Below are 27,480 nucleotides of genomic sequence, written 5' to 3'. Positions count from 1 at the left end.
TTGAAGACCCTTTATCGTGCAAGATTGGTTAATTACATCCTTGAAGCAGTTGAAGAAAGTTTGCTGACCTCAACGTCAAAAGCCAGCGAAGTCAGTGCAAAGGTCAACATCTTACAAGCAGTTACATTTGTGGCCGACAACTAGCTTCAATGCTACGATGAAAATTAAGATTATGACGCTGCAATCTTTGCTCGAGATGCAGCAAAACACATGACAACATCGGAAGACCAAGAAAGTGATGATGATGATGATGCTGCTAATAAGTTGGTGCAAGTGACAACACAGGATGCGAAGAAAGGCATTGAAACTTTGCGTCAGTATTTCATGCAGGAGGGAAATTAAGGCAGTCTCATTGCTGCATTAGATGTTTGTGGCAATTTCATTCACGTGCAATCCGTCAAGAGAACACGTCAGATCACATTGGATAAGTTCTTCAAATGTTGACTGTAACTTGGTAAGAAATTGTTATTATTGTACTTTGCATGTTGAGTATTGTGGAGATTGTTTCTTAGAATTTGTTTCTAAATTAATGAAAAAAGTTCGACTGTATTTCTTGTTTGTATCTGTATGTTCGCCATACATGTGTACCGCACCATAAAGTTCATAATTACATTTTAGTACATGATTTACATGTACATTTGCTGTTTGCTACATATAACATGTCCTGTCTTGCAGCATAGGACATGTTTGTGTAATCGGACCAGCCGGTTATTAGGATCAAAACGATCGCTTCCCGATGTGGTCCGATTAACTGGAATCGACTGTATTAAATATTGTAATAAGTGCATTAAAAGCTATAATTATGAAGTTTCAGATAAAATAGAAAATGTTATCTTTCAAAGAGTCTTAAAATGTGCACTCATTTAAAAAAAAGGCAGTTCTTCTGGGACAGTTGATGAATTTTAACTTGCATTTTTCATGTCTCAAAAGCATGATTTAGGATATATATTAGACTTATATAGAAGATTGTTGTTACTTACGTTTCTGAAATGCCATGCCGGTTTTTCCCCATATTTTGATTCTGTGATTAAATTTATGTGTAAAAAACCAGATTTTGTAAAATTTGGTGTGAAATTTAACTTTTTAAAGCCACTCGTACAAATACTGTACCGACAAAATTATTTCCTTTAATACTGACTACATTACAACTGCCTTACCAGGATTCCCTTCCCCATTTTAGAGTAATTACCTATCTTTAGATCTCTGGATAGTCTACTGTTGCTGCTGTTAGGAACTACTGGCTACACATTGTTTTCCATTTCTTGTCAGTTTGGCTACATTTTGGCGAAAATTTTTTCAAACATTAAAGCAGTGTCTCATAATTTTAGAGTGCTAACTTTTCCCTTGCTATATTTAATCGTATAATGGCACCTGGTTTCAAAGGTCTCAGTTAGAACGATAAGTTGCTGAGAGATTTAGAAAAAGAAAATTTCTCTGATACCGGTTCTGACTGTTCAGATGCAGGCAAAATGTGTTTTGATCAGTCTCTTAAAAAAGATAGACTTCGAAGACAGTGTTAATAATTTATTTGAACAGAGACAGCCAAATGAGCATGACAAAGCTGAGATTACTTTAAAAAAAAAAAAAATCTAGAGTTAGAAGATCCTTGCGTAAAGAAATGCATAAAGTGAATCTTTTATGTGTAAGCATCTTGCTTCAAGTCCCAGCAAATGAACTTTTTTGTTGTTTTCCCAATGAAAAACAGTAATGAGAGCTAGTTCTTCTGAATCCTCCACAAAAAAAAAAAAAAAAAAAAAAAAAAAAAAACTGAAGCTGCTGAGCTATTTGCAGAAGAAGTCATTGAACTCATTGTTTACTTGTGAAAATTATCTCCAGAACAAATTTATAGTGCTGATGAAACTGGTCTTTTCTGGCAATATGTATCACAAAGTACCTTGGCAACCTCTATGGAAAAAGCTTCAACTGGTGTCAAAGATTCCAAAGCGAGACTAACAATTTTAGCATGCGTAAATGCTGTAGGAAAGCACAAATGCAAACTTTTCGTAATAGGTAAAAATAGACGACCTCGAGTATTTAAAGGAGTAATGATTTTCCCCGTTATATATCATGCAAGTAATAAAAAGGATAATGAATTGATAAAAAGGATAATGAATGATTGTTTTGAAAATCATTTAATACCCATGAACTTTAAAAAGTGCATTTTTTCTATTGTGGTTTATGTGCTATTCACAAAGTAGATTTAATTCAAAATTCATTATCTGTTGATTTATTATATTTAAATGAAATGCAGGAAAATTGCATATAATTTAATAGTCCGTACAAGGCAGTCATGTGGTGTACCCATCAGATTTATTGTACCATATTAACAAATTTATGGGAAATAAGAAACAGATTTAAAGCTGTATTATTGCTATAATTTTCATCTCAGAATCTAATAGTAATGAATTTTATTCTAATCCTCCAATAGTAGTGAATGTTATTAATGGATTTATTACTATCATTTTATTAATGAAAATAGTTTATCAAAATCCCATTCCAACCTGTAGACGGGCTCACCAGCAGCCGAGCGGTAAAATCGCTGAACACTGGTAGTTCGGTCCGAGGTTCGAATCCTGCGAACGGGCTGGCTGCATTGGCGTTTTCGTGGTTTTCCCCATGTGTAACGTGTATACGAGCCAGTTTCCCGTAGAAAGTCCTCCACAAAGGCATCCCTCCTCTTAGGCAGATAGCCCTCGAGGCTTTGCCATAATCACACACACACCAACCTGTAGACCTATTATGTTGTTACATTTGGCTTTGTTGGAAGGATCAATCCAAACACAATAGTATAGTAATAAATATAATCCAGTTTATATGTATTACAATTTGCAAAGTTCGGTTCTGCTTACCTAATATCTAATAAGAAAATCTAAAAATATAAATTAAGTGTGAAAACAAAATGTCACAAAAATGCATAAACGATTACCGGGATTGATCAGAAATAGTAAATGTTATATAATCATTGTATACATATTGCTGTAAATAAATAATACAGGTTAGTTTAAATTAAATAAAAATAAATATCGAAAAAATTTCAAATATTTGCAACCCATTCCGAGCATCTAATTCTAAATTTTATTGCATCCATGGAGGGAACAAATGATCACCGTAACGATTTTCCTCATTGAGGAAAAGTCAAGGTGGGGGGAAATGTGTTTTGAATCTCGAATGTGTCATTCATTGAGGAAAGTTAAGGTGGGGGAAAATGTGTTTGTATGTGTGAGGCTATATTATGAGAATTTCAACCCTGTTTGAGGAGGTTAAGCAGCAATTCAAAAATTTAATTTTGTGCATTTGTTTTTACTTTGTGCCAAGATTAATTCATTTGGCAAACTTTTCAGTTTACAGCAACTTATTTCACTTTCCCTTTCATTCTATATGAGCAGAAAAAAAGTAACATTTTTCTCATTTCTTGCATATATTCAGTTGACAAGAAGTAATTTTGGTTTGCTCAAATAGATAGTGTTACGTTCATTTATATTCTTTTATCAGTCTTACAATTTTTTTCTTTTGAGATTTGGCAGCTGACACTTTTAGGTTGCTACAGAAATAAATGCCATGTATATTTGTGGAGAAAGGCAACGACCATAGTTGATAACACACATTTATTACTATTTACAAATATAGATTATATTAGGATTACAATTAATGAAAATGGTATACGAGTGATAGAGTGACGTCTGCTCCGCTCGCCAGCTAATCCTCGTCTTCTTCCGAAGGCGGGAAACACATGCTGACGCAATGCATACGTCATACAGTAGGGGATTAGGGAATATCATGACATAACGTTTCCCACATTCGGCCATCATGACCGGACAGGCGACCTCGCCTGAAGCCACATAGTATATCATCAAATTAAAAAAAAAAATTATTATAGCATAGTAACATAGGTATGGAAAAAATAATCTGTAGATACAAAGCTGAGTATACTTACACAAACGGAGCAAAAAAAATAGATTAAACACACCACAGCAGTTAACTAAAAATAAAAAGAACATTAGTATGACAAAATGAATTAAAAAGTTGATATGAGGAAAAAAAAATATTAGAAAATTCTCAGGTGTCGTTTGCCCAAACACAGGAGGACCTATAATGCTGACAGTTTAATAAAAATTAAGTGATACGTTCAATATTGTTGGACCAGGGTTTCATGTATTCAGAACAAGTAGATGTTTTGGATGGTCCGTCGAAAAATGCACACTTTTCCACATCATATGTGTCATTTTGTTTGAGCCTGGTGACTTTATAAGGTCCGAGAAATTTCTGTTTGAGTTTTAGACCAGGGCCAAACTGAGTTCGTTTGATAGCCACAAGGTCATGAAGTTGAAATTTTTGTGCCTGTTTTCATCGCAAATTATAAGTACAGCGATTTTCGTCTTGCACTTTAGAGATTTGCTGTTTTGCGTCCTTACGGAGATCGTCACGTTGCTGAATGAATGCAGATTTGATCTCCTCGTCGATTAGAGCAGCAATGTTTATGTCGTTTTGCGATTTCATTTTAGTCCCAAAGAGAAGTTCAAAGGGAGTAGAATTGATGCTACATTGAAAAGTTGAATTAATAATTTGTTGCACGGCGGGAACATGGCGGTACCATTGCTCAGGGTTGGTTATGGAGAGTTTAGAAAGGACAGCAATAATAATGGAGTTCAAACGCTCAACTTGACCGTTCGATCGTGGGAGGCCAGCTGTTATAAGAACGTGCTTTATTTTCTGTGTGTTACTTTCTGTGTATTAATAGTTTGCAAATGCAGTGGATTTGAATGCAGGGCCTCGATCAGAGATAATCCGTGAAGGATTTCCGAAGACTGATCTTTGAGATTCCAGTCGACTGATAACTTCATCTGCGTCTGTAGACTTTGTCGGATAAAGCCACACGAATTTAGTAAACGAGTCTATAACTGCCAAAATATGTTTGTATTTCTTTGATGTGGTGGCAAGGGGACCTAAGTGGTCGATATGGTACGTGTGCAAGGGTGCGTCGTCTTTGTCAATGGGGTGCAGAAGTCCGTCTTGCTTGCCACGCTTTCGATTATTGAGGATGCATGGGATGCAGTTATGGATACACTGCTCAATTTTTTCTTTCAAATTTGGGATAAAATATTTGTTGTTTAAAAGTTCTTGAGTGCAGATTACGGCGAAGTGGCCTCGTTCGTGAGCTGTTTTAATGACATTTGCCTGCATATCCTCAGGCACCACAAGTAAGTCAATGCCGTTGACGTTTTTGTACAGGAGATTGTTCTTAACGAGAAAGTTATCATACGAAGGCGTTGTTTGAAGGAGTGCTTTAATAGCCGTAATATGCTTGTCGGTTTCTTGTGCTTTGCGAAATTGGAGAAGGACACTGTCTTGGATAGTCATGCAACATGGACTGCGACTGAGGGCATCCACGTGAGCCATCTTTGAGCCGGTACGGTGCTCAATTTCATAGTCAAAATCTTGGAGATATAAAACCCATCGGGCTATTCTCGAATTGAGTTCCTTTTTATTTAAAGTTTGCACAAAAGCGTTGCAGTCAGTGATAATTTTAAAATGTGAACCAAGGACGTAAATACGGAACTTTTTTAAAGCTTCAACAATTGCAAGGACTTCGAGTTCATAGCTGGTGTATTTACGCTCATTGTCCGATGTTTTCTTTGACATGTAGTAGACAGGGTGAAAGCTGTTATCGTTCATAGATTTTTGTAGTAGGACTGCGCCCAAGCCATCAATGGATGCGTCGGTATGAATTTCGATGGGACTCTTTTGATTAAAAATACTTAAAACTGGTTGTTGAGATAGCAAATATTTTAATCTGCGAAATGCGGCTTTCTGATCAGCATGAAATTGAAAGTGGGTGTCCTTATGAAGGAGATCACTAAGGGTTTTGCAATGCTAGAATATGAGGGGATGAATTTCCTAAAATATCCCGTGAGATCGAGAAAGCGTTGGATGTCTTTCGTACTCTTAGGTTCGGGGTAGTTAATTACAGATTTTGTTTTCGAAGGGGAAGGAAAAAGTTTACCACCTTCGACGATATGTCCAAGAAATTCGATTTTTTTGTGAAGAAATTGACATTTGCGAAAATTAACTTCTAGACCATATTCACTAGCAACTTTGAGTACTTGGTTCAGACGATGAATGGCCTCATTTTCATTTTTGGCGGGAATAACTACATCATCCATGTAGGGTAAAACATAACCTTTGACAATTAAATCACGAAAAACATAATTTATAAAGTGCTGGAATACTGAAGGGCAATTTGAAAGACCAAATGGCATTCGAAGAAACTGGAATTGTCCATTGTGAGTTACAAAAGCTGTATATGGTTTGCTTTCGTCCGCTACTGGCACATGAAAAAAGCCGTTACGTAGGTCAAGAGTACTAAAAATTTGCGCGTCTTGAAGTTTATCCAAAATGTCATCAATAAGAGGAAGAGGAAAATGATCCTTAATTAAAAGTCGATTAAGTTTCCTATAATCGATGCAAACACGGGGTGTACCGTCTTTTTTACGCACCACGAGAACTTGACCGGCATATGGAGATGAACAAGGTTCAATAATTTTAAGTTTCAACCATTCATTTATTTGTTTGTCAACAATTTCCCGTTCAACAAAAGGAAGGCGTCTAGGAGGGTGAAAAATCGGTTTATCATCGGATAGAGTGATATTAAGTTTAATATCTGTCGTCTTTGTTTTATTTGGGATATAAGAATTCAGCAAACGTTCTGCCGCAGCATGAGTTTCTTTGGAAACATTTGAACCAATATCAAAAGCTGGAACATCGTCATTTATTGCAAAAATGAAAGATTCAGGAGCAGTTTCAAAGCATTGCTCTGGAGGCTTTGAAAAATATATACTGTCTGGTGTAATAGTTAATTTAGCATTTTTAATTACGTCACAGCCTACAATAAGAGAAAATTGCATAGAATGATTTGGAACAACTCTAATATTAGCCGGAAAGTCCTGATTATCAATGTTGATAATGGTTTGAAAATAACCAATAATAGGAATTTTCGAGAATCCGAAACCAGTTAACACTCCAGAATTATTTGAAAGTGGTGGGGAACCAAGTTGAATCCATGTGTTTTCGTTCAGTAATGTGACCTCACTTCCAGTGTCAATTAATCCAGAAACTGTGCTATTGAGTATAACGACAGTTTTACACATATTACCGTGAGAGGTTTGTACTGTATTTACTTCGGCAGGTGGAATGGAAGTCTCATTTGATGTAGTGGGGCGGCAATCCATAGATTTATGTCCAAAACGACAACAAGTTAGACACTTTGGGCCAAGAGAACGATTAGGACAGGACCGTGAGAGGTGTCCGACCTCATTGCAGTTAAAACAAGTTTGTGGTTTAGTTTTAGATGGACCAGCATTATTAAATTTCGTGTCGTGTTGTTGGTCTGAATTTTTGCGTCCAGTACCACGTCTGGGGCCATTATTCGTATTTTTAAAATTTGATGGATGAGAGATATTTGTATGTCTAGTCGTAACTACAGATTCATAAGTGCGTAGCTTTTCCTTGAATTCAGAATATGATTTTGCACCGTAGAGAATAATTTTATCGGATGGGGTACCTAGTATTCCTTGAATGGTATACTGAATGGCAGAAGCCTCGTCGATAACACCGTCACCACGATTCGCGATTTCGCGCATTGCGATAAAATATTGCAAAGAGCTTTCATTCGAGCGCATTTTTCTTCTTTCCAGTTGTTTATGAAATTCAATAGAAGTAATTTTATCGGAGAACTCATTAAGTAATACTGTTTTAAACATGTCGTATGAATTGAGATTCCGTTGTGAAAACAAAAAAGTTTTAGCAGTACCCACAACAAGTCTTTTCGCAAAAACTAATTTTTGCTGGTCGGTAAGATTTGGGAATAATTGGAAATTATCCTCTATATCGTTGAAAAAAGCACGGACTGAATAGGAATCATTGCCTGAAAAGTTTCTGCAAGTGTTTGAAAGATCTCTCAAAATAAACCATAAATCATGACTCATCTCGCGAATCTCGGTGTTCGCCGTCGTATAAACACCGGAGCGACTCGAATTCAAATGTATTACTTCCGCGTCAGAAGAAACAACGCGATTTGGGCTTGGCGCCGTGGAGGGTGGGAAAGGGGGAACAGAAGAACTTATACCTACAGGCGTCGGTCCACTGTCGGTGTTTGAAATTGAATGATCGTCATCGGATAAAAAACTAACATCTAGGGAATTGTGAAAATCCGTCAGATTAGTGAGCGCATGAAAAATTTTTTCACATAAAACATCTTTATTAGTGGAAGCTTCCAAATGCAATAAATTCGCCACTGATATAAAATCTGATAAAGAAAAATCTTTTAATAGAAGTTCTTTATGTTTTGCCAAATCGAAACTGTACGGGAACGCGGCAAAATTTCGCATTCTCTTTCGCGAAGAATGATCGAAATCGGAATATCCGAGCACGGTATTAAATAATTTAATAACTCGTGTTGTGCCATATTTAAGAGAATTCGCTATCAATGGGATATCACCTAATTTTAGGGCCATAGTTCTTTAAACAGTAAAATAGGACAATATGAATATGAAATAGGGTATGTATGAATGATAATTAAACAGTATAAACACAGCTTAAAATCGTAATACTAATAAATTACGAACGAATTATGGAAAAATGGGCCTACCTAACTTCGGGGCAGTCCTTATAATCCAATATATATTTTGGCCAATCCAATGTAATCCAAAATCGAATTTCGATTTAACGTCCAAAATCAGAAGAATGGACAAGTAGCATGTAACATCATTCACATATGTCGTCCAGGTTGAAGAATAATATTAAATCGTCATAAAGGCACATCTTCATTCACATACGTCGTCTGGCTTGAAGAAGAATATTAAATCGTCATAAAGGCACGTCTTGCCTTTGTTAGCTTTCTGAACGTCTTTAGTGATTGCTGGTGTCTAGGGATCGATTATAACGCATGCACAAAAGGCACGGTCGAGCCCCCAAAATGTGGGGAAAGGCAACGACCATAGTTGATAACACACATTTATTACTATTTACAAATATAGATTATATTAGGATTACAATTAATGAAAATGGTATACGAGCGATAGAGCGACGTCTGCTCCGCTCGCCAGCTAATCCTCGTCCTCTTCCGAAGGCGGGAAACACATGCTGACGCAATGCATACGTCATACAGTAGGGGATTAGGGAATATCATGACATAACGTTTCCCACATATTTGTATACAATTGTTAGTTTATGATCAGTTTTAACATGGGGTGCAAAAACAAACATTTTTAGTATATTTTACTTTTTTATTTTCTTAAAGGCAGGAAAGCGGCTAAGGCTCGCAAAGAGATATGTGAAGTTTATGGTGCTGACTGCTCTACAGAACACATGTGTTAAAATTGTTTTAAAAAATTTTGTTCTAGAGATTTTTCACTTGAAGATGATCAACATTCTGGGTGACTTGAAGTTGATGATGATGATAAAATTAAAGCCATAATTGGAACCAAATAGTCATATAACTATGGAAAAAAACTGCAAAAAAGTTAAATGTATCTTAAACAACAACTGAAAATAATACAAGATGTCTTGGACACATTAAGAAATTTGATATTTGGGTTGCACTGAATGGAAATTCGCATAACACAATAAATCAGTATCTGCGTTACACATTTCAAATGTAATACAATTCAACCTTTTTTTAAACGAATTTTCATTGTTAATCAAAAATGGATTGTCTGCAATAACATTAATCAAAAACATCATGGTTCAAGTATGATGAATCATCACAAATCATATCGAAAGCTAAATTGCATCAAAAAGATCATGTTGTCAGTTTGGTGGGATTACAGAGATGTGTATTTTGAGCTGTGTTTAAGCAACTAAACAATCAACTGAGATGCTTACTGCCAACATTTTATGAAATTGAAGGAAGCATTCCACGAGAAAAGGTTAGAATTAGTAAATCGGAAAGGAATCATGTTCCACCAAAACAATACGAGGCCTCACGCATCTTTAACAGCACATACAAAACTATTCGATTTCCCATATAGCTCCGACCTTCCACTATTGGGTTATCATTTATTTTGAAGTTTACTAAACTTCTTAAAGGGTAAAAATCTCTGTAATAATAATGACCTTAAATCACACTAGGTTGAATTTTTTGCTGGTAAAGATAATAAGTTCTATGAGTACATAATCGTGAAATTACCAAAAAGATGGCAGAAGGTCATGGAATAGAATTGAAAATATCTGACTGATTAAAGTTTATTTTTTTGTATAGGAAAAAAAAAAAAAAAAAAAACTGTTTCACATTAAAAAAAAAAAACCGAAATTACTTTCTTGTCAACCGGATATTTTTACTTTATGTTAGATTTTTCAATCACAGTTGTTATTTCTAGACTTTTTTTTTTCCTTTTTAGAATTTTATTTTCATTAGTTGAGTTGTGTGATTGAATTATAGTTTTTCAAATAGTTATTTTAAAAATTTCTCTTTATTCATTTGCATTATGTATTTCTAAACATGTTTATTTACATTATTATTTTTTAATTTGATTTTATTTATTTGAGTAGCATTTCAATACCCAGTATTCATCTTTGAAAACTGCATGCTGCATTAAAAGAGAAAATACTGTAATGCACAGTTAACACTTTTTTTTTTTTTTTTTTTCCAATGGGCCGTTCAGAAAAGATATATAAATGAGAAAGTTATGTAATCTTCATTTTAATTTAAAATGATTATGCATACAAGCAATTTTCCATGGTTTATCATTGTGCCATTGCTTTACACAATTTTATCATCCTACATTTAGTTTGTTAAAATAGTATCCATATTTCCAAATAAGTTCTAATTGTAAAAAATCAAATAGCATAACATAAAAAGAGACTATATTTTATGCAAATAAATAAATAAAAGTAATTAAATAAAAATTAATTAATTAATATTTTTTAATGACTAAAATTTTTCTTCTAAATGGCTTATTGCCTCAAGATCTGCAGATATACTCATAATCATCCTCCCTTTTTCAGTCACTATATACTCACTTTTAAAACAGCATGTTTTCTGTGACATTCTTACCTTTTTGTGTATTTAATCTGAGTGTTCTGAATTTTTAGATGAGCGAGCTTCTGACAACTGTGTCTTGCTGTTAGTATTTTTAACCAGCTCTGTTTAAAAAATATATTCTGGATTTAGCATTCTTGCTAGCCGATGCTTTAAATATATGCTATATATATATAAGCCAGCTTATTTTATTTAATGTGTAATGCTTTGCTCAATCTTTCTCCCATCTAAAGATGAGATTAGATTTTAAGATTACCAAGACTAACTGGAAACTAGAGTCAAACTCCTGCAGATCCTACTGGGCAGGTAGTGAGCTATCATTATAGCTTGAACAACTTCTAAAATACAGAAAAAAATTAAATAATCTTTTTACTTTACTCTCAGTTTGAACATAAAGACACAACATGTAATAAAGACAAAATTTTCACAATTTGTGGCTATTTTAAATTAATAGAACAGACAATTATATTTGAAAATTGATAATGTAGTCTAAGACTGCATATTAAATAGAGTAAGCTGACTCATTTATTTTACTGCACATATTTAAAGCATTAGCTAGACAATATGCTAAAGCCTCATTATAATTTTTAAACAGAGCTGGCTGAAAACTAACAGCAAGACATGATTGCTAGCAAAGCCAAATAAATTTTAATGCATATAAAATGAAGTTATGCAAAACAGCGGATGATACAATGGCAAAGCTAAAAATTTACTCTTATGACAGAAAAAGACATCTTTTAACTAAGCAAAACAGCAGTTGATAAAATGGCAAAGTTAAAAATTTACTCTTATAAAAAAGAAATCTTTTTAACTTTTGATTAATATTCTTTATAAATTTAGAAAGTTACTTTTTATGTATTATTTATAAATATTTATTAGGCATTAATAATAAAAATAAAGAATTCTCCATGAATGATCCTCAGTAAAAGTTTGTTTGGAAATTTAAGATTCAAAATAACTCTTCAGATTTGTTAAAGAATATGACAAAGGGCATAAAACACATTTGGCATTGTTATCGCTTATAACAAATATTCCAAATTTCAGTAATGCTCCATTATATAAATTCACATATATAAGATTATAAATATTTCAAAGTACACATTTTTTAAAATATGCAAATTTTTATTTTGAACCTAAAATTAATTATTTATTATTGAACTAAATTTAAATTCTAAATGAAGGAATAAAGTAAGAATAATAAAAAAAGAGATATTAATAAATATATACCAAATACAATTAACACTGAGGAGCTAAAATTCAGAGACCCAATTTTTAAAAAACTATGTGGTTATATGTGGTTTTTATGAAACTTGGCACTTTTGCATAATTTGAAGCATAGGATCAAAGTATGGGAAAAAATTTCAGTATGCCATTTCAGAAAAAAGTCTGATTTTGTGTTAAAATACCTATGTTAGAACAATGCTATATGCAAATCTAATATGTACTTTTGAGACACAAAAGATGAAAGCTGAATTTCATCAGTCTCCCCGGTAGAACAAGAGATATAGAACTGTCACCTCCCCCCCTTTTTTTTTTGATTCGATGTACATATTCTATTTCTTTGAAGATTGCTGTCTGTCTCATAGTAATACAAAACATGACAGTACAGTGAATGCACAATAACATTAATTAGAATAATCATGTAATTTAAACATAAGGTAGCTACAAATAAAGCATTAACTTACATATAAGTTTATATGCCAGTTTAAAAGCTCGAAAACTTTTTATCACATATCTTAAAATCTGCATGTAGGAAAAAAATCTACTTTTTGATTACCTGCCTCTCCCCTCCTGAAAAGCCTCCAACTCATTGATGACTAATTTTTTGACAAGTTAATACATGAAAAGCAACACCTAATTTCAAAATGTTGGGATACTAAGAATTCTATAAAAGAGTAATCAATCAACAAAATTAAAAAATAAGAAGCATCCACCTTAAAACACCCTTTTCTAGAAATCGTTATGTAATTTTTTTGCACTGTTCTCTCCAAGTACGCAGCAACCTGCTCTCACTTAAAAAAAAGAGAGAGAGAGAGAGCAGAGAATGGCATGAACTTAACATTCCTTGTGTTTTTATTCTTTCCATGTATGCAACAATTTGTTTTCTGTTTAAAAAAAAAAAAAGTCGGATAACTACATAAATTTGGTATTCTGCATTCTAACACTTTGCCTGCTATTTTTACAAATTGTATTTCTATAAAATTCTGTTGTTTAAGAAAGGTATCATCATGGAATGAGAATATTTGCATATTTGCATTCTCTACTGTTGGAAAAATTGCCATATTTTTAAGGAAATGCAATGCTTTCTTTTTCATCAGTTGGCAAACTCCACAATCCAGTTGCGGTTAGTCCCAGAGAAAAGAATGAATTCAGTAAAAAAACAAAGTCAGAGAAATGACTCTCAAATTTGGAGGGCTGCATGCACACGTAAGAAGGTTGCCGCATAAATACATTTTGGTGACACCATGTTTGCAACATCACTAATCTCATGACATATTGTGTTGTCTTGTGAATATGTTTCAGAGGTGGGAATGCAGATAATGAAAAAGTTATATACATATTTAACAGTTGTATATTTATGAATTTACTCTGAAAGTTATAAATAATATAAAAAAATCAAAAAATATTTGTCTCTTTTTAACGTAATTAAGATACAATAACACACCGAACAAATATTAATTTAGAAGTCAAACAATAAAAATCAGTGTTATGTTTTCGAATTTCACAGGACTAGTTTCGATGGTTTTACCGAACCATCATCCTCAGTTGCAAAAGCGTAAATGAACGAGATAAGATATAATGATTAGATAAGATAAGATAAGAAAGCCTAGACAGGAAACAAGCTACTGGCACCATCTGTCGATGAAACCAGAAATAAAACATAATTTCTTTAAAGGCTGAAGGCAAAGATGGATTGGAATTAGGGTCATTAACTATAACAAAGATTTTTTTGAGTGTGTGAAATGCTTCTAGAAAATCCACTTCACCAATGGAAGATGTTTTTTCAATAATTTTGGCAGCAAAAAAATTGAAAGTGTGATTTTCGTACCAACAGGTAACAGAAGACTTCTGTGTTTCCTTTTTTCTAACATATGCCTCATGTTCCTTAATGCGAAATTTTAAGGCTGTCTTAGTTTGTCCGATGTAAATTAAACCACACTGGCAAGGAATCCTGTAAATACCCCAGGAATTCATATCCGGAATGGAGTCCTTGAGTATGGAACTCGGAATTTTATTGATGGGAGAATAAATGACCTGAAAGTTAAATTTCTGCAAAATATGTTCAACTTTATAGCTAATTGATGGAATTCATGTTTTTGACTTGTTCTATTCTTTAAAGCTTGTATCCCCCCCCCAATGATAGGCAAAATGCTACAAAGAACTAAAATCTTATAAACAGAGGTTACAAACAGTAGAACTAAGAAAAAAAATGACCGAAGTCATTTCCTAAAAAGCATGCTTGCCTCCCAGTATCTCGACCCTTCTGTAAGACCACAAAGAGTCCTACATTGGAGCAGGTGGTCTTTGTCCGTTTCTTCTTCAAAATCACAAAGTTGGTAAATAGGATCGCTTGAAATGCAATGTGGTGCAGGTAGGCAAGCAAGACAGTCATGGCTTGTAGACAGACAAAAAGCCGCAACTGCATTGCATTTTGGACTGTTGGGAATAAGAGAAGAACTTAACGTTCTCCAACTTTTTAATGCTGTACAAGTCTGAAGATCTTGTAAGATATTATATGGAAATAAATTTTTAAAAAACAGTTTAATCGTCCAATAAGAAATGAGTGTATAATAAGTGAGTGCAACATAGATCCACCTCCTTGTGGTGCACCTTGGAAACACTTTGCAGCTAAGTGATCTACAGTTTTTGCATGCAGTCTTTCTACTCTTCATCCAAGCTTCTAAAATTATAATTCCATATATTCTTTTATTTTCATTATTTACATTAATTTTGTACTATTTGCTATATTTAGGTTAATGTCTGGAAGAGAAAGTTTGATGAGAATAATAAAGATTTAGCTGAACCACCAACTAAAAAGGCTTCATCCACTCTTCAAACCAATGAAGAAAATACTGATGATAAAGATGTTTTAAAAATGCAAGATCCTTTTGACAAGGAAACATCTTCCACCATTCCGGAGAATAAAGAATTTGACCATAAGTATATTTTTAAAAAGGAAGGATATAACAACAGTAAAACAGCTGCTGTAAATAGTGGATTGCATTCTAGTGGTACCCAACCTGGTAATCTGTGGTTTTACTTGTATATATAAATAGGAAACTAAATATTATTATTAATTTATTATTCCTATAAAAGGAAACTTAATATTATTGAAGAACACAATCTTAAAGTTTTCACTGTGTTGCTACTGAAATTTTATAAATAGGTACAATTTAATAATGAGAAATATTGTACATGCTAGTAATTTAACAATAGTTCCATTTTCTGAAAAAAATATTTAATTATCAACATGCAGTATTAATGTTATTATTATTAATTTAAAACAAGAATCTAGTTTTATGGAATTGTGACTTTTGCGAAGTTTCATTATAACTGTAATTTGATTTTGGTGTATCAAAATATTCAAGTCAGAGAATTTCTAATATACATTACATTTGATGTTTGGAATGTCTTTTGTAAAATCTACCAAAAAATTTTAGACCATTGCGTTACATTACATTTCCGTGCATTTAGCATGCATGTGACTTTGCAAATACTGAAGTTGTGCAAATATCCTTAACTAACCTTTCATTCAAATGTGCTAGTTTCCATTTGAATTCTCAAACATTTATCTGTAAGAACCAGATGTTATAGCATTCTGATTAATAATTAAGTTTAATTGGACACATTTACTCTATAGTTATTAAAACTGATAATAGCTTATGTCGAGTATTAAAAACCAGTTTAGAAGTGGATTTTTGATGTGCATACACAATACACATATACAGCTGTAAAATATTTATTTTTATTTAAGTATCACATTATTTATTATAAAGTTTTGTAGGTAATAATAGATTCTAAAAATTCCCTGAAGGACTGTTGTTTTCGTTTTGCGATTTTGAATTGAATCACTATGAATGTTCGTTTCACTTTTCAAACTGTTGCCACCAAATGTTAGAGTCCTGCATTATGTTTGAAGAAATTAAATAATGAAAAATCTGCGTAAATGTATGTAGATTTCTCACATTGTGATAAAACAACGGTACATAGAGTCATCGAATTTTGAATGATGTTATCTTACTGTGAATATGGGCATGTGGAAGATCAAATTTGGAATTTGTTTTATTATCGATTTCATATTTTGTAAAAGTTTAAAAAATTTTTGAGTAACAACGATTTAAAAGCAAGCAATGGTAACACTCTACGGGGCAAAAAAAAATGTTTTTATTTCCAGTGCGTGGAACTGTGTAGAAGAAATTCTAAAGATATGCTCATTTTAAAATTATTTTGCGATATTGCTATTGAACTGAATTTTATGGTTTAAGTGCAAAGAACATGATATTTAATAAATAAAGCTAACACACAAAATGTTAAAAAAAAATGTCCCTTTGAACATAATTTAAAATCTGAAACTTTTCCTTTTTTTTTTTTTTTTGCGTGTGTGTGTGTGTGTGTATGTATGTGTGTGTATAATATCATTATACTTTAATTTAACAGTAGACTATCACAACATTACTAAAATGCTTTGTTTCTGAATCATGTGTGGTGGGCCTACCAGTAACTGAATGCATAAGACTGCTGAACACTGGAAGTTTACCTGAGGTTAATTTTTCAGCAATATGGCTGGTTGCATGTTTTTTCCTACAATGTAATGTGAATACTTGGCTAGATGTAAAAAGTTTTCATTTTCACTTTAGAAATGTCCTCATGACATTTAGATAGTCCTTGCATGCTTTGCTATACTCAGTTAAATATACAAATAAGTAAAATTATATATCCAAGAAGTAATTAGTGCATATTTTATCATTTTATTCTAAAAAAAAGGAAAATTGAGAATAGTTGTACGTGTTCAGAAGTTTTTATTTATACAAAATTTCGAAACCTGATAATGTTTAAAATTATTTGAATAGTCTAAGGCATTGTAGCCTGTGATTGGTTTATTCTAATTGTTACTGCCTAAAAAATTAATTTTTAGTGTCTATTTGTAGTTCAGATTCACTAGGATGCCTTTTTTTTAAATCTTTTCTTTCCTACACTTTTTTTCTTCCTTGTTTTTTGTATGTGTGTGTGTTATACTTTGCAATTTTTTTTTTTTTTTTTTTTTTCATTTTCCTACGAAATTATACTGAACTGTCTAAGACTGTCACAGTCTTGACTTTATGTGCTTTAAAATCTATATTTGGAATAGATCACAAGTATCTGGCCTTTTAGATGTGAAGAAAATAATTAGCCAATTCCTTTGAATGAAAACTTGAGCAGTAGTAATAGGGACCAGTGTAAAGAATTTATGTAAGGAATTTTTAATTTTTATATTCATATTTTATGTTGGGGGTTCACTTTTCCAATGTCATATCAGAAACGGCAAGAACTTTTTTGGGAACCTTGTATTTCAGAGATTACACATAGTAAGATTTCATATACTACACATAATGTTGATTGATTTGAATGCAGCCTTCTTGAGGTAAGAAGATTAGAAAAACAGTAATGAGCATGCCTCCATGTTGTCAGTAATTGCTGCTATGCGCCATGACATTGAGTGAAAAGTTTTTGGAGGAGTTGAGGACTTCATTATTAACAAAAATAAAAGAAACAGAGAATTCAGATTTTAGAATAGCACCACAGGGATTTTTTTTTTTAATCCCAGATCGGGCTATTAGTCCCCAAATGGGATTTTCCATTCGTTCAGTATAAACAGTGTATCACTTTTAAAATTTTTGTCACCAAATATTATTCTTATTATTTTTAAAAAAAATTAAATAATAAAGAATCTGTATGAATGTATGCCTGTTCTAATAATACCTAGATCCATCACATTTTGAATAATATAGTCCTCCACCCAAACATGTGCACCTGGAAGCACAATTTCTGCGTAACATAGTCCTCCACCTGAACATGTGCTCTCCAAATTTTGAATTTCGAATTTGTTTTATTATTTATTTCATATTTCATAAAACCTAAATGAATTTTTAATTAACAAGTTCAATGATTTGAAAGCAAGCAGTAGTAACTCTGTTCAAAATAAAACAGTTTTTTCTCCAGTGCACGAGACTGTTTCCATTTGGAAAAATGTAAGATATTTATCTTTCAACTTTAATTAACAAACTGTTTTTAAATCTTTTGTGCTTTTGCTGTTGAATTCATTTTATGTGGCATAAGTGTGAAGAACGTGATTATTTAATAAGTAAAGTTGACACAAAGGTAATAAAAAGACAAAAAAAATTTTTTTTGTTAGCCATCTTGCTAAGAAAACTTAACACTGATATGATGAACTAAGAAAAGACTGGAAAAAGTAGGAAAATGTATGCCAGCACTTAACTCTGCATCAGGATTCTAAACATATGCTGTATGTAGCTTTTAAATTTTTTTTGATTTTGTTGTTGAATTGTATTTGACATTAGTGGGAAGAAAATGATGCTTGATAATAGAGCTAAAATGACAAAAAAAAAAAAAAAAAAAAAGGGTGAGGTTAATAGGAGTGTGTGCAACAGCGGAATGGTAGATCGAAGAGTGTTAGGAAAAAGTATAACCTTAGCAAACCCTTTTGAGTTATCGTTAAAATCTGAAAAACTTTATAAATTTTTTGTTTTCAAATTCTCTTGCTGAGCTTTCAGTTTATGAGCCTGCTCTTGGGCTTACTCCTGTTGACTAGTGTTTCTTTTATGAAATATTTCTTATATATATATATAAGAATATATATATATATACTCTGCTGGGCATCCAAAATGCAACGCAAAAACAGACAAAAGATATCAAGCACAAGACAAGTCACATTTACAAGGTAACCAAAAAAGTTCTTGCTGTTTTGGACAGTCAGAAAGAAAAGTCATAAAACAAATAAGAATCACCGGTAATCCTCAAAGTAATCACCATCGGCATCCAGTGCCTTTTGCCAATGAGTGGCTAGCCGTGCAATACCATCGCAGTAAAACTCAGAAGTGTTGGATGCAAAGAAGTCCATGAGGTCCTTTTTGAGGTCTGGCCAGTTGTTGAAGCATTTCCCATGAATATGGTTGTCCAAGGAATGGAAGAGGTGGTAATCTGTTGGTGCGAGGTCTGGGGAGTATGGTGGATGGGGTAGTGTCTGCCAACCCAGTCGCTGAATGGTATCCCTGGCCTTCTGAGCCACATGTGGCCTCACGTTGTCATGGATGATGAGTACACCCTTATAATTAACCAATTGACCTCTTTATGCATCAGTGTCTGATGCATACACTCCAACTTCTGCGAATGCAGGCCTGCCAACCGCTGTGTGGTGCATCTCTAAAAGACATATCCCTTGACCTGAACATCTGGAACCATTGCCTAGCAGTTTGTTAACAGCATCATCCGTAAAGGCCTGGCGAATTCAGCGACTTGATTCTGCTACTGGCAGTCCCACTTTAAAATCATACATAAAAACTCTGAATGAGCACCTTTGACGCATCCATTTCTATCAGTCGCTGTGTGAGTTAGGTTTGGCGACTATTTTTATGTTTGGGGTTCACTCTTCCAATGTCCTATCAGAAACAGCAAGAACTTGGGAACCTTGTATTTCAGAGATTACACATAATGTTGATTGATTTGAAATGCAGCCTTCTTGAGGTGAAGAAGTTTAGAAAAACAGTAATAAGCATGCCTCCACATTGTCAGTAATCGCTGCTACGTAGCATGACGTTGAGTGAAAAGGTTTTGGAGGAGTTGTTGGGGAATTGCAGCACTTGCTGCCTCCACATGTAGGCAAAGTTCATCTAGCATACTGTTGATGCAGCATGCCAGGCTATTCATTGACAGGATATGTTCAATGGGTGATAGATCTAGAGAACGAGCAGCCAGGGTAACAATGCAGTATAGTTGGCTATGAAAAAAGCTTGAACATTGTGTGGAACATGTGGTTGTTGAAATATGTTTGCAGGCAAGCCCTGAAGGTAAGGAAGAGCAGGTTGCAAAACTTCAGAGATATAGCATTGGCTGGTAAATGTACTGATAATGCAGGGTGGCAGATGGGTGCAGGAGTGGAATCCAATACCAGCCCACACTATAACGCTGAGCACAGAACCAGTATGATAATGCATAGCATAACAGTTGAACAGCCTTTCTCTATGGTATCTCCAAACTCTTATCTGACCATCATGGTAGTGCAGGTAGAAGCAGGATTCTTCCCAAAACACAATATCATGCCATTCAGATGTTCATCTCCACTGTTCAGTCCACCATTGCAAATGCAAATGCCTGTGATTTAAGTAAAAGGTAAGAAAAGTAATGAACACCATGAACACCTAGTAGACAGTTGATTGTACTGTAAAGAATGTTGAATTGTTCTTGCTGACACCGATGGTTATGTTACATACTGCATTCATTATGATATCATTGCAGATGTGGCAGTGTGCTGTGTCAGTGCCATGTGCACAATATGCCTGACTTTCCATGTAGTGGTTTGACAAGGCAGTTGCAATTCCTCCTACCCATCAGTCATTCCTTCTGCATCCCTGAATCCATATTCACATGACTGTTGCTTAGCTACTTCTGATGTGCTGACTGATTTCCTGAAGGATAATATGCAATGTCTGTATGCAGCAAGTCTGACTTGATTGAATTCAGAAAGAGGCTCTAATGATGCTCATATTTTTCTACGAGGCATACTGAAGCTGCACACACATTAAGTCTCACTTGCAAGGACACATGGGATTGCCCATAATGTGCACATGCACTGAAGTTATAGTCATATGCATATTCCATCATCATATACAAATGATGCAAATCCTATTCTGTTTGGAGGCTTCCTTCGTAGTGTTGCATTTTAGATGGCCAGCAATTTATATATGTATGTTTGTGTGTGCATGTGACCAACTTTTGATTTGAAAAGTGCTATACCGCAAAGGTGGGGATTGAAAGTAATAGTCGCCTGTGATGCTAAAAAAAAAAAGACTGTTAATGTAAAATTCAAGAAAGTATCATTTCTCTTTTTCATAATCATTGTATATACAATGAATAATATATGATTTATATACTTGCATGTTTCTCCCCTTGCATATTTTTCCCTGTAGTTTTTTTCGGCATGTGATTCAAAAACTTCTGGTTTTTTGGTAACAGCATAAAATATGTGCACAAATGAGGAAATATTTTATGTTGGTCTTAATAAGTCTTTTGAAATATATAAATATTTTATGTATGCTTTTTAATATGCTGTGTTTATTACTTAACTTATTTTTTTTCTTTTGAGAAATAGTATACAACATGTTTTCAAGCATCAATATTAGTAAGAAAAGGGGGAAATATACTAGTGAATACTCTATTTTATTTCTAAGTTGTATTAATTTTTTGTTTTTAAATTGATTGTTTATTTAACTTTTTATTATTTTGCAGTTCAGCAAGTGGATAAAAAAAAGCCTTTTAACCAAATCATGTGCAAAGTAAATTTTGTCCTGAGTGGATTTGTAAATCCTTTAAGGAGTGAGTTGAGAAATAAAGCTTTGGAAATGGGAGCTGAATATAGAGGAGAATGGGATAGTTCTTGCACCCATCTTGTGTAAGTTTAAAAAAAAATTTTTTTTGGAAGTGGGTAATTAAACCTCAGGATATGTTAACTTAAATATTTATTAATTTCAATATTAAAAAGCTATGTAGCGTATTCGGAAACTAAGTACCGTTTCATTCTAGCGCCGTCGCAGTGCTGTGGTAGGCGTCCCGCGCATGCGCACTAGTTTTTTTTGTTCGCTGACTCTCAATTGTCGCCATTTTGGTTGCTCTATGTTGTGTTTTCAGTTTGCTGTGCACATTCAAAATGTTTAAGACAATTACTTCTCCCGCTGACTGTGAGATTCGTGCCGTGATTAAATTTTTGAACGCGAGGAATGTTAAACCGGCCGAAATTTATTGTCAAGTGACAGAAGTTTACGGTGAATACGCGATAAGTGATGGAATGGTGAGAAAGTGGGTAAGAATGTTTAATGCAGGTCGAACAAATGTCCACGCCGAGGCTGAGTGGTCGGCCTTCTGTTGTCACCGATGATTTGGTAAGGAAAGTTGATGAAGCAATTCATGAGAACAGACGCTTCACAATGACAACTCTTTCAGAGGCATTTCCACAAATTTCACGTACTGTTTTGCTCGAAATTGTATCTGACCGCCTGAATCGCAAACTGTGTTCCTGATGGGTTCCAAAAATGCTCACTGATGTTCACAAAACAAAGCGACTTGGTAAGTGCCCTGACATTTCTCACGCGGTACAGTGATGAGGGAGAAAACTTTTTAAACCAAATTGTGACAGGTGATGAAACTTGGGTGTGTCATTTCACACCAGACAACAATCAATGAAGTGGAGACACACTCATTCTCCGAAAAAACAAAAGTTCAAAGTGACAATGCCATCACAAAAAATCATGTGCTCTGTCTTCTGGGATAGGAAAGGCGTTTTGCTTACTGAATTTCTTCCCAGAGGTGAAACCATTAATGCGGCACGATATTGTGAGACTTTAACAAAACTAAGGTGTGCAATTCAAAACAAACAGAGATGAATGCTCAGTAAAGGAATTGTGCTGCTCCATGACAATGCTCGGCCCCATACTGCTGGTGTCACTCAATCGTTAATTCGACAGTTTCATTGGGAGCAGTTCAATCACTCGCTGTACAGCCCGGACTTGGCGCCATCTGACTATCATTTGTTCCTGCACATGAAGCGCGAGCTTGGTGGCAAGCACTTTGGATCTAACGATGACACGAAAAATGCTGTGGAGTCTAGGTTATCGAAAGTGGTGGGAAGTTTCTTTGACGATGGTATACAAAATCTGGTCACCCGCTATGACAAGCATTTGATCATTGGCGGAAACTATGTTGAAAAATAGTTTAAGACGTGTATTTTCATGTAAAAATAAAATTGGATTCGAAAAAATTGTTTTACTATTTTTTTTTTTTTTTTTTTTTCAAAACGGTACTTAGTTTCCGAATACGCCTCGTATAATTTATGCAAGTTTGGTCATGTTCAAGAATTGCATAATTATACTGTTGCAGTAATTATTCCGTAAAGCTGTACAGCTTTCTTTTTTCAGATTACAACATAGGGACACTTTTTTTTTCCATTTTTAATAATTTTTGTCTTTGCATACATTAAGACAATCGGCCAAACCCATTAGACTATTTGAAACTCAAGGTAGTGTGGAGGATCAAATTCTTCCAAACCGTGACCCACTCAGTGCAAGATTCTAGTCACAACATAGAAAATATATTCTAAAAAAAGATAAAAAAAGAGGTTTGATTTATGACAGAATTCTGGTTCTGGAGCATTAATTCTTCCAACTTTCAAAAACGCTTAAGTGTTCCATCGACATTATCCTCAGTATGTTAACTGATGTGATTAACACTAATGGGATGCGGGGCATTGCCTTCTATTTTAATCCTAATACAACCCAACCGTGCAATCACATTTGTGCATTTTGTGCAATCACATTTTTATAACCAACAGTCTGCCCTGGCTAAAGGATAGAAAAGAAATAGTCAACTCCAATTTTCAGGTCTATTTGTTTGGGCATACTGAAATTCGAATTGATAAGATTAATTGAATTTAAATAATCAAGGTCTTTGCTGTCAATATTTCCTGAAGGCGAATGTGAGGTTCAGTTTTTTCTAAATGAATTTTTCTTTTCTCATGTGAAGTTATTTTTTTAAGAATGTATGCTTACCGTTTTTTTTTTTTTTAACTCAAATTAATTTTTTTCAAAAATAATTTTACATTTACATAACCGTGAGTTAATGCTGCTTCAGAATCACCAAGTTCCTTTACACAAATGTGGGCATTTTGTCTTTGGATGTTTAATTGTTGAATAAATGATTCACTAATGAAAGAAGCTTCATTTTCACTGTCGAAAAGGTTAATACATTCATGACCATGACCAGTAGAATCATAAACTATTACTGCTACTGTTGGTAAAAATTAAATACTCTGATCTTGAACAGAAAAACTCGAAATATTATTTTGTTCGTCTGAGTTACAACTTTGTTCATCAGACAGAGAGGAATATGACAACATTACGTTATTACATTTCATATCTTCATGCAGTAAAGTATGGTGTTTTCCTTTACAAATAAAACATAAAGTTTGCTATGAACAAAATTTTACTTGATGATTCCCAAAACAATTGAAGCATAATAAATTCTGTATGATATTTTCCTTGGTTGCAATATCTGCACTTTTCAATTCCTATCACTTTGATTAAAGCATGAGAACCATTGCACTGCTGAAATTTTAGAATAGAATGTTTATTATTATGTGAAACACTTAGAAACAGTGCACTGATTTTTATACAATACCCACCTTTCAGTATTATGACTATTTAACATTTCGAGTGGAACATATCTTGAGTTTAAGAATTCCCAAAACATTCTAAGGTAGAAAATTCTTCTTCGCCAATCTTTTGTGACCATAAATGGCACATTTCAGGATTAGCGCTTTTTAGTAAAAAATTATTTAGCCAAACATCTCTAGACAAAGCTTTTTCACCAAGAGATTTTAATCCACAGACAACTTCATCAGACATATCAGATAGTTTTCTTATATTAACAGGATCGGCGCTAGTAATTCTGGGTTGCTCAAGAAATATTTTGTCAAGTGACATGACAAATTAATTTTTCCTATCATAACGTTTCATCAGGTTGTCCCAAACCTAATCATATTGCTGCGTGCATACGGGTTCGTTACGAAATGAATTCGCAAGACAAATTGATATGCATATGGGTTTAGACGGAAAATGCAAAATTTTACATTTTGGCTGCCAGTGAATGAACGGTTGTCGCTACAGCGCATCTGATCTGCACAATCGGCAGGATATTTAAGAGAAGAAATTACGAAATAGTGATTCCAGGTAATAAATTCTTCACGAATTTCATTCCGTGTACTCTGGTAGACATTAACTATGCCTCTCATACAAGTGTGCAAACGATATGTGCAGATGTCAGAATTTGAGAGAGGTTGTGTAATTGGGCTTAAAGAAGCCGGTTGTTCTTATCGTCGAATAGCTGAACATTTGAGCAGGAGCGATGCCACTATTAGACGATATTGGCAGGAATGGATGTACCATGGTCGCACATAGCGTCAAGAAGGAAGCGGTAGGTCTAGAGAAACGGCAGAACATGAAGCAATCGTCAGAGCAGCACTCACAGCCCCAAATGCATCATTATCATCGATTGTATGTGTAATTAGTGACCGCAAGGACCATTCATAGACGGCTCACAGAAAGGGGCTGAGGTCACGGCGCCCCTTGTGCCAACTACCATTGACCTCTGTACGTCAAGCCCGTTTGCAGTGGTGTCGGGCTCATTCGCGCTGGAATGTCACTGACTGGAGTAGAATAGTTTTCAGTGATGAGTCCCACTTTGAACTGAGCCCTGATGACCATTGAAGGTGAGTCTGGAGACACCCCGGACAGCAATGTGATGCCAACCTCATTTTCTTCCGGCAGACAGGCCGACAACTAGGTGTGATGGTCTGGGGTGCCATTTCATTTCATAGTAGGACCCCTTTGGTTGTCATCCATCGCAACCTTACAGCACAGTGGTACGTCGACGAAGTTCTAAGGCCCGTTGTGTTGCCCTTCATGTAACGTCACCCTGAGCTTACATTTCAGCAAGATAATGCCCGCCCCCACACTGCACATGTTTCTACTGCCTTCCTTAGTGCTTGCCGAATATTACCTTGGCCAGCAAGGTCGCCGGATCTCTCTCCTATTGAGCATGCTTGCAGCATTATAGGCAGGGCCCTCCAACCAGCTCGGGATGTTGACGATCTAACATGCCAGTTGGACAGAATATCTCTCAGGAGGACATCCGCATTCTCTATCAATCGATGCCAAGCCAAATAACTGCTTGCATAGGGGCCAGAGGTGGACAAACGCGTTACTGACTTATTTTACTTTGTAAAGCTCTATCACTTCAATAAATCATCCAATTTTTCTCACTGTAATCATTTGTTCTGTACATGTACATTACTTCTGCCGATATTCGTCCCATTCGGATAACTCCTTCTTGGTGCGTGTTTTTTTTTTTTTTTTTTTTTGTTTTGTTTTTGTTTTCTTTTTGTTTATCAACATGTTAAAAATCTAATCATTTACGTGGCTTGCATTGGCTAGCATAAGGTAGTTCAAGATAAGGATTGGGCTTGCTCTTAAGAGTATTATTGCCTTATTCAATAACATAATTAGGCATAAAAATTCTGAAATATTTTATCAGTTTTTTTCAGCTTTTTTTAATGTTCTATACACTTACATGTTGCTTGTTGCTTCAATGAAATTTGCTATTTTTTTAAATTCGTTTTGTTACATATTTCTAATTTATTTTTAGAACTATTTTTATTTTGCAATGAAATTATTTAAAACGTATGAAATAAACATTTTCACAAATTTTGCCAAATAATATTTTTATTGGAGTGATGGTGTTTTTGAAGAGTTATGCATAATTTAAAGGCATTATGAGAGAGAAAAAATTGTTGAAGCCTGATGACTAATAATTTAAAGTGGAAAAAAGGTAATCATCCATAAACAGAGTGTAAATGAGAATGATATCTATCGTTGATATCTGGTTGGAAAGTCCTGATAGCATAGGAAGATATGCGGTACAAGAACAATTCAGTAATAGGAAAGGTTACACTTATCTTGATATTTCTGGAGATTATATGAATTGCTTACTTTATATTTTACTGTTAATTTATTCTTTTCTGTGGTTGTTAATTTTTAGATTTAATCTGTTTTCTGAAATACTTAAAGTAAACCCTGCTTTATTTAACTTCACTTCGACAAAAGACCAGTATTGATGCATCTTTTTGTTTACATAAGACATTAAAGATTATTTTTGCCTTTATAAAAAAAAATTGTGCATTTTTTTTTTAAATCCACTGAGTGCACAGAGACATGAAAACTGGGTGTGGTAAAAATATATATATATATATATATATAAATCGTGAATGTAAACCGTGATCTTTTTCTCTTAATTAATCCCTGATAATTCAGTTTACCACCATCTGTGAGACTTCCATTGTACTCACTTACTCACTCACTGTCTTTCCAATTTCAAAAAGTTAAAATTCACAAAAATGATGTTTTTATGTTTGTCGCTAAATTTTTGACAACCTCAAAGTTAAATGTCAGCACAAGTTTGCTTAGGCAAAAACAGAATGATAATCTGAAAGTTATAAATCCGTAAGCATATGGCGAGACACAAGAACAAAAGCAAGCATTCAGAAATTGAAAATAATTTTTAACAGACGTATAACAAATAAAAATATAATTCTCAGCAAACATCGGGTGGCAAGTTCCATATCT

General features: G+C 34.1%; 1 protein-coding gene across 3 annotated transcripts in view; it reads left to right on the top strand.

The window, feature by feature from the left end:
- The window catches only part of LOC118202968 (uncharacterized), a 113,896-nt gene that overhangs the window by 20,916 nt on the left and 65,500 nt on the right, over positions 1 to 27,480 (top strand). For all 3 annotated transcript variants that reach the window (XM_085818261.1, XM_085818262.1, XM_085818260.1), the window contains exons 5-6: positions 15,009 to 15,279; positions 21,539 to 21,701. In XM_085818261.1, coding sequence (XP_085674387.1) covers positions 15,009 to 15,279; positions 21,539 to 21,701 — 434 coding nt within the window. The remainder of the gene's footprint in view (positions 1 to 15,008; positions 15,280 to 21,538; positions 21,702 to 27,480) is intronic.

Source organism: Stegodyphus dumicola, chromosome 6 (genome assembly GCF_044657685.1).
Source record: "Stegodyphus dumicola isolate Sdum_Otavi_A_Nest chromosome 6, ASM4465768v1".
Lineage (NCBI taxonomy): Eukaryota > Metazoa > Arthropoda > Arachnida > Araneae > Eresidae > Stegodyphus > Stegodyphus dumicola.
Note: the sequence above shows the minus strand (reverse complement) of the source record. Positions and strands in the feature narration are given on the sequence as shown.